Below are 12381 nucleotides of genomic sequence, written 5' to 3'. Positions count from 1 at the left end.
CGGTTCTCCAGCCCTGCTCAGGCCATGGTTCAAACAGGGCTCAGTCCCATTGACCCTACACCACGGAATCATTCTGGAACCTGGTCCCCTAGCACCCTCGAGTTGCTTTTACAGAGCAAAAGAGCCTTTCACCTCCTCTATTTGTTTCCCCACCTTCAGAATGGGGGTAAGGGGACTGCCCCACCCACTGTGGGTGTAGTGAGGCTCAGTGCAGCGTGCGAGGGCCCTGGGCCTATGTGAGCACAGAGCGAGGGGGGGTTTCATATGCCTCCTCTTCACCCAACACTGCCTGCCCCTCGCTTGCTTCCAACCCCTTCTGCTGCTCCTTGGGCTACCCCAGGCCCCCAGCCGGAGGCCGAGTGACGGGCACCTGGGCCCAGGAGCGGGACTGATGGTGGGAGGGAGCTGGCTGCCGGAGCGGGTGGGGCCTGCCCATCTTGGAGCGAAGCGCCCCCTGGTGGCAGTGCAGGAGGGGAAGGAGCTGTGGGCACAGCAGGTCTGAACCAAACCTCTTTATTGGCGCCACGGCCCTGCCCCGCCCCTCACATGTTGCTGGGGTTGTAGCACAGCATGTTCAGCCTGATGTTCTCGTCCCAGTGGCGCAGCAGCAGGAAGAGGTGGTGTGCCGCCCCTTTCAGAGAGCCCACGTCCACTCCCTCCGGCAGCTGCTGGGCCCGGAGCCAGGCGTCTGCCTTGGCGGCCAGCAGCTCCCATTCCACGAATGAGCCGGCGCAGCGGTGCTCGAGCCAGGCCAGCGCCACAGCCGTGGCCCAGCTGGCACTCTCCAGGTCCCCCTCCTCGGCCTCGAGCCCCACCTCCTGCAGGCTGACGGCTTCGGAGGTGGCGGGCGAGTGGTCGCAGGCGTCGGTCTCGGAGCCGCGCCCGCTGTCTGCCTGCGGCCAGATGGCGGTGCTTAGGACCTCAGAGCAGGTGCTGTGCGAATGGGGCGAGCCTGGTTCTGGTGCCCCCTCCTGGCTGCCTCTGGCAGGCTCCACGCCCTCTGGAGAGGGCTGGCTTGCCACTTGCTTTGGGCCGCCATCAGGGCTGCCCTTGGCAACGAGCGCCCAGGGGGAGGTGCAGGAGCCAGGGCTGAGGCTGGCACGGTGCGAGGCATATGGCGAGGCACGGCGCAGACGGTCCAGCGGGATCTGCACCACTTCGGAGAAGCTTTCTGTCAGCTGGAAGGTGCCCAGGGCCTGCTGCAGCCGCACCTGGTGGGGAGGAGAGGGCGGGGGGGAGCATCTCATATTCACTGCACAGGGCCAGCGTCTGTCACTCACACTGCGTAGAGCCTAGGGTGTGGAGGAGGGGTCCTGCACGCACTCCAGAGGCCATGGGGGGTCTCCTGGCCAGGTGAGGCCCTGGCTGCAGCAGGGCTGTCTCTGAGAGGCAGAGCTTGTGCACCAGGCAGCTCTTTTGCTGATGCTGGCACTGCGCAGTAGTGTTGGGGAAGCCCAGCGCTGGGGCCTGGGCTCGTTATGTACAAACATAAGAATGGCCAGGCTGGGTCAGGCCAACGGTCCATCTAGCCCAGGGTCCTGTGACAGGTGCTTCAGAGGGAATGAACAGAACAGGCGATCACTGAGTTGTTCACTCCCAGCTTCAGGCAAACAGAGGCTAGGGACACCCAGAGCAGGGGGTTGCATCCCGGCCAATCCTGGCTAATGGCCATTGATGGACCCATCCTCAGTGAACTTATCCAATTCCTTTTGGAACCCCATTATTTCATAGAATACCAGGGTTGGAAGGGACCTCAGGAGATCATCTGGTCCAACCCCCTGCTCAAAGCAGGACCAATCCCCAATTTTTGCCCCAGATCCCTAAATGGCCCCCTCAAGGATTGAACTCACAACCCTGGGTTTAGCAGGCATTCTAGTTTTGGCCTTCACAACATCCCCTGGCAACAAGTTCCACAGGCTGACCTGACTGCGTTGTGGGAAGAAATACTTCCTTTTCGTCGTTTTAAACCTGCTGCCTGTTAATTTCATTGGGTGTCCCCGGGTTCTTGTATTATGTGAAGAAGTAAATAACACTTCATTATTCACTGTCTCCAACTAGACATGATTTTATAGACCTCAATCATGTCCCCTGTTAGGCGTCTCTTTTCCAAGCTGAGAAGTCCCACTCTTTTTAATCTCTCCTCATATGGAAGCTGTTCCAAACCCTTTGTAATTTTTGTTGCCCTTCTCTGTACCTTTTCCAATGCTAATATCACTTTGCTGAGATGGGGCGCCCAGAGCTGCAGGCAGGATTCGAGGTATGGGCGTACCATGGATTTATATAGTGGCATTGTGATATTTTCAGTTTTATTATCTATCCTTTGCCTAATGGTTCCTACCATTGTTCGCTTTTTGGACTGCCGCTGCACACTGAGCAGATGTTTTCAGAGGACTGACAATGCTCTGAGTTCTCGTTCGCGAGTGGTAACGGCTAACCTAGATCTGTCCCCATCACACGGACACACTAGGTCTGATCTGGGGTGGAGCAGGTAGAGGAAGGCTGGGGCAGCAGCAGTTTCCCCTGTACAGTGCTGAGGCTGTCATGGGGCGCGCACACAGTGTTGACTCTGCGCTTTGGAGCCTAACCTCTGGCAATACCGTGCAGTGGTGGGGGCAGCTCTGCAGGAGCCCTGGCTCCCGTGAGGTTGGGGCGGATCCTGTTCTTGTCATTACAAGTCTGCTCCATCATGTAGGAGACCCAGGTTTGATTGCAGGTCCTGGGGTGGGATCCATCCCTGGCACTGCTGGGCTGGGAGTGGAGTACCCCAGGAGAGGAGCTGGGCTCAGCAGGGTGGGATGACAGTGCAGGGTCCTTACCAGTGGGAGGTAGTCATGGATGGCACTATCCTTGGAGAGCTCACTTTCTGGGGTCAGGCACTGTGGCCGCAGTACTAGGCCGTGCCCCCTGATCCTGCTGAGACTGAACCTGCCAGAAGAAGAGACCAGTGAGCAGCATGGCCTGGATCCTGCCAGTGCTGGGAGAGTGGTGCTCATCGCAGGAGAGAGGCGGTCCATTGGGAGGGCTGTGGGCCTCCAGCACTGAATGAACACACCCCAACTCCCCTCCATGGCACAGCAGCCGTGGCCAAGAGAGATTCCTCTCCAGCTCCTTCCTGCCGAAGAAGGTGACCAAGCTGCAGGGGGACGCTGGCCTCTCTCCAGGAGGCTGCTGGGCCCCAGGCCAATGCACGCTGCAGTGCAGGGTGGGCTGGCAGCAGCATGGGGAGAGATTAACCCCTGCTGTGCTGCAGGGTCAGGGCTCAAGCACTGGAGGTTTTGGGGGAGGCCCCTCAGTGAAGAAGTGGTGGGGTGTCCCCCTGACAGCCTAGGGCCTTTCCTGTTGAATGCAAAGTCCCCTCTGCATGGAAGGAGCCCCCAGCCAGGCCCCCCCAACCCCAGAGAGTCAGTCTAGAAGGCCTACCTGGAGCCAGCAAAGTTCTCCATGGATTTCTGGGATCCCACGTTGGTGGCAGAGGGACTGGCCACAGGACCTGGCATGGGGAGGGAAGGTCACTCCATAGGGCTGGGCTCCCCTGCTTTCTCTATCCCCACCACAATTGCCTGCTGCCACAGCACAGCTCCACAGAGGCCCCCAAAGCACCCCTACCTGTGGGGGAAGGGCTCAGCCACGCTAGGAGGTAACAGGGCAGGTGGAGGGCCCCCATCCACGAGGCCTCAGCAGGCCCTCTCCCCAGACTGTGCCCCACCTGAGCATTACTCCAGCCTTGCCAAGTGCAATACGGTACAGGATGGGAAGTTTACGACCCCAGCAGGGGCTGCCTTCCCAAACCCAGCGCTCCCGCAGGGTACTGCAGACAGGTCAGGAGCGTGGGGAGGTTACGGCTCCCACATGGGGTCTCCTACATTCCTGGAAATGGGAGCCACCCTCTCATCAGACCCTTTATTTCCACAAGAGAGCCAGCATCTCTGCAGTGGCTGGAGCAGCGAGGTTGGAGAGCAGCCCATTCTGGCCAGTCCCAGGAGCACAGACGTGGGCAACAGGCTGTCTGATAACGTAACCACACAGGTTAGGGGAGGGGGCTCAGCCCCCTCATGAGACATCGCACCCCAACATGGGATTGAGAGGTGGACAGTAAAGCTGACGCGTGCCTGAGCCCGCTGTGCATTACACATCCAAATGGGCTGTGAGGTGATTCACACTAAGGCTCCAGGCTTCCTGCCACTTCCCGGGGGCTTGGCAGCAGCCACAGGCAGGCATCTGTCCAGGAGCTGCGGTGGAGAGGACAGTTGGCCCCATCTCTCTCTCAGGTTTTCCTATAGGGCTGAGCTGCGCAATATCTAATCCTCAAAGAGCCTGCTTTCCCAGATTCCCCCGCCCCCAGCTCTGGGCTCTGTGTGGGACTTACCATCGGGGCAGCTTTGCTTTTCCCAGGCACCAGCAGCAGAGGAGACACTGACAGGAGATGCGGGTGTCTCGTCTCGCTCTGGAACGGAATCAAGAATTCAGAGCCTACGCTGGGTGCTGGGACCCTCCAACTCCCAGCTGCAGCCGGCTGAGGACATGGAGCCACAACCTCCATGGGCTCTAGGGCTCCGGTTTGGTCCCCATTGCAACAGCAGTGGCCTGCGGTGCTGTCCTCTGTCGCCATCTCCATTTGATGCAGAGGCTGCACCCACCCCCAGGATCCCAGCACCTGCACAGGGTTGCACTTGGGAGTGCCAGCTGTGGGCTTCCAGGGAGCACCTCACCCCAGGGCCTTGTAAGCTTCCCTGGCTCCCAATTCAAGGTGCTGAGTGTGGCTCAGAGAACCCCTGATGCTTTGATCCAGGCTACTCAAACTCTCCTAATTTCCCATCCTGGGTGGCTGAGATCAATGGCCCCTTGAGCTGACAGCCCTCTGATGTAACCCTTCAGGGGCTGTGCAATGTCAGCAAGCCTGCCATTGCCCTAAGAGCCTGGGCAAGTCTCACTGGTTTGCTGCAGTTCCTCCCCGAGAGGGCTGGCTCTAGGGAGGCTGTGTTGGGGTTTCATGGGCATGGGACAGCGTGCCGGGGCAGGTTAGCAATGCAGGGCTGGGCTGGTACCTGCAGAGATGACAGCATCATCCAGCTCCTCTGAGTCACGCCGTTGTCCCAGGCCCACTGAGTAATTGCACTGGCGCCGGCTCCCAGCCTGGGACCCTCGGCGATGGCTGGAAGGGCCCCCTTGGAAGGAATCACAGCCACCATCAGCTGTCAGCTGCACCACAGAGCCAGGCTCAGAGCCTGCAGAGGGTCCCCAAGCCCCCCTGGCCACTGCTGCTTTGAGCCCAAGAAGCTCAAGCCCACATCCTCTAAGGTATGAAGTGCCTAACTCCCATTGATCTCAATGGGAGTTAGGCTCTTCAATACTTCTGAGGGTCTGGTCCTCAGTTCCTTTAATGCTTCCTCTCACACTCGGCTTTCCCACTCTCTGGGCAGTTCTTTGGAGTCTAATCTATCTCTGTCCTCGTCATAGCCAGCTGCCCTCCTGAAACATCTCTGAGCCTGGACCCCAGACACACCTGACCACACAGGTGTATGCATGAGCATGTCCGAACAGGGAGACAAATACAGACCCCGCTACACGTACAGGCCCATGGATGGAGCCAGGTAGACCCAGACACATGCAGATCCACATATGCATACAGAGTCCCATGGGTCCCGAGAGGTGAGCTGGGGGACTGGGAGGGAGCTCAGTATAGCAGTGCCTCCTGGGAGCCGTACCTGCATTGTGAACCTCAAGGGCCCTGGGCAGGGCCTCTTGGGTGGAGGAGTCCACAGGCACCAGGCAGGTGTAGATGGAGGGCGTGTTGCAAGCCTTGCTGGACTGCATGGCCTTGAGGCGGAACCTCCGGGAGAAACCTGAGAGAGAGTCACAGGGTGAGGCTGGGAGGGGAGGGGGCGAGCCGACGGGACATGGTGGGGCACGCAGGTAAGTGCATACTCACTGTGCTCCAGCTCAGCTTCCCTCTGTGCCACATTCTCGTGGTCCCGGATGACAGAGCTGGCAGTCAGATGGTGCAGCAGTTTGTCCCAGGCCTTACACGACTGTGGTGGCAGCTCCTCCTTGCCCTTGCCGTCCCTGGCTTGGAGCAGAGGCTCCAGGGTGACTGTCACTTCCCAGGAGATGGGCTTCCCAGCACTGAGTGCATGGATCACCACCTGGCATCGCAGGGGCAGACAGGCACCCCCCTCACACTCACCACGCTCAGCCGCTGGCGACGCGCAGAAAAGATACGAGGGCTCCACCAGCATGTCCCAGTCCAGATGGGATGGCGAGAGCAAGTTACCTAGGAGACAGCAAGAGTGAGGTCAGGGGGCAGAATGGGAGACAGCCCCCCATGGCTTCTATACAGCAGTCCCTTGCTCCACCCTGGGGATGGGACTGCCCTGAGTCCCCTGCACCTTCCTGAGGGGGCTGCCTGGAGACCTGAGCTAATTTGGGCTCCAGCCCCCAGCGCCTCCCTTCTGCTGTAACAACACTCACTGGAATCTGCCAGGCTCCTTCGCAGCCGCTGCAGCTCTGGCCCAATCTCATCCAGCTTCCCTTCCAGGGACTGGTTCCGCTTCTGGGACACCTTCTCCAGGGCTCTCTGCAGCCGATGGGCATCCAGCTCACCATGTGGGGACGAAAAGCTGCGTCCAGATAAGGCAGTTCGTGCCAGCGCCTTCTTCCGCCGCGCCAGCTCCTCGGAGCTCAGCACCACGCATGCCTGAGCAGGAGAGATTCAGGGGTCAGTCTGGGGAGTTGGGGCTCTGCTTTGGGCAGGCTTGCAGATGAGCCCCCCTGGGGTCACTGCAGGGGATCAGCTGGCTCATCTCTGTACAGAGGCCTAGCGCTGAGCCCACCTATCTCTCTGCAAGGACTCAAGGCCTGATAGGTGGAGTGCTGGCTGATGGGCAAGCTGCCCCCAAGGCTGGGGCAGTTGCAGTCCCAGACAAACCAATGGAGCTCAGAGAGGGCTTTGATGCAGCCCAGTAGCTGGCACAGACTGAAGTGGTACCTCCCTCCCTCGGGTTCCCTGGACGTGCTCTGGCTGCTGGCAACGGTGGTGTCACAGCAGTGTCCAGGTTGGAGCTAGACCCTGTGTACAAACTGAGCCTCAACCCACAATTGTAACACAAGATTTTCAGGGCAGGTGCCCTTAAGTAGTTTTAGAGCTGCAGTCCAAATATTCATTTCAACCTGGCTGTGATCTGCTCCTCTCTCTATCAGCCATTTGACTAGAATATAAATACATCTATCAATGAGAAAGATTGATCATTCCCTGTTATTTTGGGTGTGTTAGCTAAGCAAAGACTGCTGCATTCCCAAATTATTAGATAAAGCTGATGAGGAATTGTTGGTTTATTTGATATTAATCTGATGAGATTAATTTGATTATTTGATACTAACCTCTTTTATTGTAGTGTGATTTGGGTAACATTAAACCACGAGTATATTTCCAGTGAGGCTTTTTTTTTTTTGTTAGTTTAGTTACTAAATAATATAAAACTCTGAAAACCAGACACTTTTCTCCCAGATGTCAGAGCCCAAAACTGTAGGACCCTGGGACAGAAGCCAGAGATAACTCAGGTTTCAGAGTAGCAGCCATGTTAGTCTGTATCCGCAAAAAGAAAAGGAGGACTTGTGGCACCTTAGAGACGAACAAATTTATTTGAGCATAAGCTTTCGTGAGCTACAGCTCACTTCATCGGATGCATTTCATGGAAAATACAGTGGGGAGATTTATATACACAGAAAGAAAATCTCAGCTGTAGCTCACGAAAGCTTATGCTCAAATAAATTGGTTAGTCTCTAAGGTGCCACAAGTACTCCTTTTCTTTTTGCGAATACAGACTAACACGGCTGTTACTCTGAAACCTGTTATATACACAGAGAACATGATAATAAGCCACCTAGTGGTGATCCATATGACCTGCCTCCTGTAGTCCTCACACTGGGGCTTCCCTGGATGGGCCCTTTTAGACAGAAATAGTAAATCTGTTGTATGGATTGAGATGTTGATTCCCTTTAAAATCTTGGGGTTGTAAAGTTCTGTCTTTGCTCCAGAGAGCTGGCAGCCAGAAAAGCAGAAACAAAGTTTTGGGGAAAAAACAGAAGTGACAGCCAAGGACTGTTGTGAAACTCTGCTTGGTCAGCAAAGCGGAACTACCCCTGTGCAGTTAACAGGGAGCGTTTTTGCAAGCTGGCGGCAGTGTTTAATATTCACGTTGGCTGGGCTGTAGGGGGGATGGTTCTGAAAGATGGATTATATTTTCTTTCCTATTCTGCTTCTGAATGATCTAGAGGATTTAGTGGACAAGTCCCTAGTGTAACTGGCAGATCAATATTGTAAGGGCCAGTACATTTGGTTGCTTTCAGAGTCACCTCCTCAAATTAAAATAGATTTTAATAGTGTTGTAATTTAAAACTGTCATGTACATATTTCTGGTTTCATCTCAGAAAAGCAATCACAGAGAGTCACCGAGAGTCTGTCTCAAGGAGAAGACGTTGCTATCTTGCCTGTTATCAGGAAGAGGTCATCATCCCATGGATTCAACAAAAAATTGCGTCAAGTCCACTTTAAGATGCTGGAGACTGTAGCCCAGCGTTTTGACCCTTTCTCCAAAATAAACCAAAGTACAACACACACATTCAACACATGAACCAAAAGGGATGCCTTAAATTTGACCCTAATGGTTTGTTTATTTTTATTAGTTATCTTTAATCATGAATGAGCCAGTATGCCATGGAAGGTGTGAGGATGTAGTTGTATGTTTCACAGAAGAAATTGTCTAGATGAATTTAATTTGACGAAGCAGGAGATCTGGGGATCTGCTTAGACTCTGAAAGCCAGAGTTCAGGCTTGGATTGAGAGGTTGACAGTGGTGACAGTGAAAGGCAAAGAATTATAAACTATGGGTGATGCACATGTAGGCTTTCCCATGGCTTGTGTATTTAAGATAATGTTTTGCAAGACCAGCCCTAGAGCCCCGTATGAAATAACAGGGAACTTTTGCACTGCTCTGGATAGACCCAGCTCTCAAGAAGTATCATCTTGAGATGATGCCTGCCATAGTAAAGCATGGAACGTGACACAGAGGTCAGCAGCCATCAGCCAAACTGAGGCAGTGACACCCATCAACATTCACTGCTAGGTCCCACAGCTGGCAGGAGACAGTCGATTTCGGAAGGTAGCCATTTGTGTTGACGACAGGAGAGATTCACTTGGGGAAGCTCCAGGAAGGAGCTATCAGGAGTCTGGGGACATGGAGTTAGTGGCCCCAGTTGAATGACCTTCTTTAAATTAATTGTTGGACTGTAATTTCCTTTCATTCCTCTGCCTAGAGACTGCCACAGAAGTACCTTGTGAGTATAGGTTTCGAGGCCTAGGTTGATTCCAGGAGAAGGTAGTCCAAATACTGAAGTCTCCAGTCCCAGCTATTACTCAGGGCATCCCAGGAAAAGCTAGGATGTTAGCTCTGGGAAGGGCAGACAGCTAACGTGATGGCAGAGGGCTGGGGGCCTGTGTGCCTAAATCTTCAGAAATCACATTATCTTCACTTACATTTTTCATTTGACTGTCAAATGTAACCAGCCGTGGTATCCGGGACTGGAACATTTTATGTAACCCTAAATTATGGAGGGGAAGTTGGGGGAGGAAAGATGGATCATTACCTAGCAGATGAGTGACCTTAATTGGTACCAGAGCTGCAGTCTAAGCACTAACTTCAACAAGGGAGTGAATTGACCCTCCCTATATCTGCCCTTAACAGGAATTTAAAGAAGCATGTCAACTGGCAGGGAGATAGATAATGAGCTGTAATTCTGGGGCTAAAAGCTAAACAAAGACTGCTCGCTTCCTCAATGATTAGATCAAGCTGATGAGAAACTGGTGGTGTATTTGATATTCCTTAATTTGATAATGAGATTAAATAGATGGTTTGAGATTAGCCCACTTTATTTTAATTTTGTTTGTTTCATGTTAAATTAAGACTAATTTTAAGTGATTTTAATTGTATTGGGGTTTTAAATTAATTAATTACATTTTAAATTCCATGTGACTGAGTAATTGTGCCCATCAGATGTCCTTTCTCCAGATGTCAGGGCCTAGAACTGCAAGAACCCAGGGGGCAGATAACAGACATAGCTCCAGGGCCGTCCCTAGCTATTCTGCGGCCTTGTCATAAACATACAGCTAAGGGTAGCATAAAATCCCTCCTTTACCTGTAAAGGGTTAAGAAGCTCAGATAACCTGGTTGGCACCTGACCAAAAGGACCAATAAGGGGAGAAGATACTTTCAAATCTGTGGTGGGGAAGGGTTTTGCTTTGGCTCTTTGTGTGTGTTCTCTTGGGAGACAAAGAGAGAGACCAAGCAAGTAATCTAGCTCCTACTGAATGACACATCTAAATTTACAGAAATAGTAAGTAATAGCAAGGAAATGCATTAGAGTATCTTTTGTTTCAGCTTGTGATAATTTTCCCTGTGCTAAGAGGGAGGTTTATCCCTGTTTTCTGTAACTTTAAAGTTTTGCCTAGAGGGGAATCCTCTATGTTATGAATCTGATTACCCTGTAAAATTACCTTCCATCCTGATTTTACAGAGGTGCTTCTTTTATTTTGTTTTTATAATAAAATTCTGTTGTTAAGAACCTGATTGGTTTTTAGGGTCCTAAAAACCCAAGGGTCTGGTCTGTGCTCACCTTGTTTACCTATCTGGTTGGTAGATTATTCTCAGGAAAGGGGGTGAAGGGCTTGGGGGGGATATTTTAGGGAAACAGGAACTCCAAGTGGTCCTTTTCCTGAATCTTTGTTTAACTCACTTGGTGGTGGCAGCAGTACCCATCCAAGGACAAGGAAGGATTTGTGCCTTGGGGAAGTTTTTAACCTAAGCTGGTAAAAATAAGCTTAGGGGGTCTTTCATGCGGGTCCCCACATCTGTACCCTAGAGTTCAGAGTGGGGAGGGAACCCTGACAGGCCCTATGCAGCCCCCAGGTTGGGGGGGGGGGGACTGGCTTGGGGGGCAGGGGGGAACCGCCCCCCCAGCACTCACCAGCGGGGGCAGGTACATGAGGCAAGAGGAGATGGACAACCCCAGCCTTCTCTACTCACGGCAGTCCCAGTTGTGGCCAGCCAGGGGCTCGGCCACACCTCACCTTGGTGCCAGCAGTCAGCCCAGCCTGCGGGAGTGGAGCAGATTTGGTGGAGGAGTCGCACAGAGAAACGCTCTTCTGTCCCTGCTGAGAGTTGGCTTCAAAGGTGCAGGCCAGCGAGCCACTCTCAGGTGCTATGTCCCTGGAGCCAGTGGACTCGCTGCTGGTGGAGCCATGGGAGAGCAGGCCCTGGCTCCGGTCTGTGCTGATGGAGCAGTGAGTGAGCACATACTGCTCCTGGATGTAGGAAGCCTGGTAAATCCTCTTCCAGATGTCAGAAACAGGATCCACACCTGCCAAGGAGAGACACAAGCAGCAACCCTATTCTACTGGAGAAAGAGACGCTCCCCCTCACCCCAAACCCTGCCTTTATAGCCCTCTGACACTGCCTGACAGGGACTCATCCTTTGGCCAGCTCTCTCCAAACAAGAGGGGTGGGTGCTGCAAAGTCTGGAGGGCTACGTACACAGCACCAACACAGCGAGAGCAGGCAGTAAGTGACCAAACGGGGAAGGGGTCAGTATTCTGCCTCTGCAGCTCCTGTGTGAATGAACGTCCATCTCACTGGCCAAGCTCCCCAGGCACAGCCAGCCCCGCTCCCACAAAGTGCTCACTCACTGCTCCACTCACTCTTCTCAGACTCCTCGATGGCCCCAGCAGAAAACTCCAGGGAAATCTCACGGGAAATCTCCTGCAGGGCTTGACTGATGTCCTGGCTCTCGCCAGCTGGGTACGGGTGAGCCACGTCCGGGCTAAATGCCTCATCCTGGGACTGAAAGGCTGACCCCACAGAGCCTCGCGAAAGGCTTCTGCACACCCGTTCTCTACCCTGGCAAAACAAGAGGACAAGGTAGTTGTCACAGCCACAGAAAGAGGCTCTCCTGTTGGCATCAGATCACGGGCAGGGAAGAAATACACCAGCATGTGAGTTTCCTTGCCACAGGGCCCAGCCATCCGGGGCTCCAGCAGCAACCTTCCTCACCACAGCGCCTGATGCTTTGCAGCTACTGTCCAATCCCCACTGGTGAGCACGGCCCAGTGGAAAACCCTCACCCCCGCTACACAGAGGGTTCTTACTGTCTTCTTGTCCCGGAAGCTGGCGATGTTGTAGAGGGTGCAATAGCTGATGAGCCGGTCTCCTGGGTACAAGGCTGCAATTTCATTGGGTGACAGCAAAGCCTCCATGGTGTCAGGCACATACCAATCTATGGTGATGTCACTCACGGCGGGCTCAATTGCCTTCTTCAGAGACTTTATCAGCT

The 12381-nt window shown here is 53.9% G+C and overlaps 1 protein-coding gene across 4 annotated transcripts in view; it reads right to left on the bottom strand.

Annotated features, from left to right (window-relative positions):
• Positions 1 to 497: 497 nt before the first annotated feature.
• Positions 498 to 12381, bottom strand: part of VWA5B2 (von Willebrand factor A domain containing 5B2) — a 45358-nt gene continuing 33474 nt past the window's right edge. For 2 of the 4 annotated variants that reach the window (XM_043523030.1, XM_043523031.1), the window contains exons 12-22: positions 12197 to 12379; positions 11738 to 11948; positions 11123 to 11412; positions 6469 to 6694; positions 5930 to 6271; positions 5706 to 5843; positions 5046 to 5165; positions 4367 to 4444; positions 3421 to 3490; positions 2817 to 2925; positions 498 to 1211 (exon numbers count right to left, since the gene is read on the bottom strand). In XM_043523030.1, coding sequence (XP_043378965.1) covers positions 543 to 1211; positions 2817 to 2925; positions 3421 to 3490; positions 4367 to 4444; positions 5046 to 5165; positions 5706 to 5843; positions 5930 to 6271; positions 6469 to 6694; positions 11123 to 11412; positions 11738 to 11948; positions 12197 to 12379 — 2436 coding nt within the window. In that variant the 3' untranslated portion in view covers positions 498 to 542. The remainder of the gene's footprint in view (positions 1212 to 2816; positions 2926 to 3420; positions 3491 to 4366; positions 4445 to 5045; positions 5166 to 5705; positions 5844 to 5929; positions 6272 to 6468; positions 6695 to 11122; positions 11413 to 11737; positions 11949 to 12196; positions 12380 to 12381) is intronic. The other 2 variants (XM_037909668.2, XM_043523032.1) reach the window with 1 other exon arrangement.

The sequence above is a fragment of the Chelonia mydas genome, chromosome 9 (genome assembly GCF_015237465.2).
Source record: "Chelonia mydas isolate rCheMyd1 chromosome 9, rCheMyd1.pri.v2, whole genome shotgun sequence".
Lineage (NCBI taxonomy): Eukaryota > Metazoa > Chordata > Testudines > Cheloniidae > Chelonia > Chelonia mydas.
Note: the sequence above shows the minus strand (reverse complement) of the source record. Positions and strands in the feature narration are given on the sequence as shown.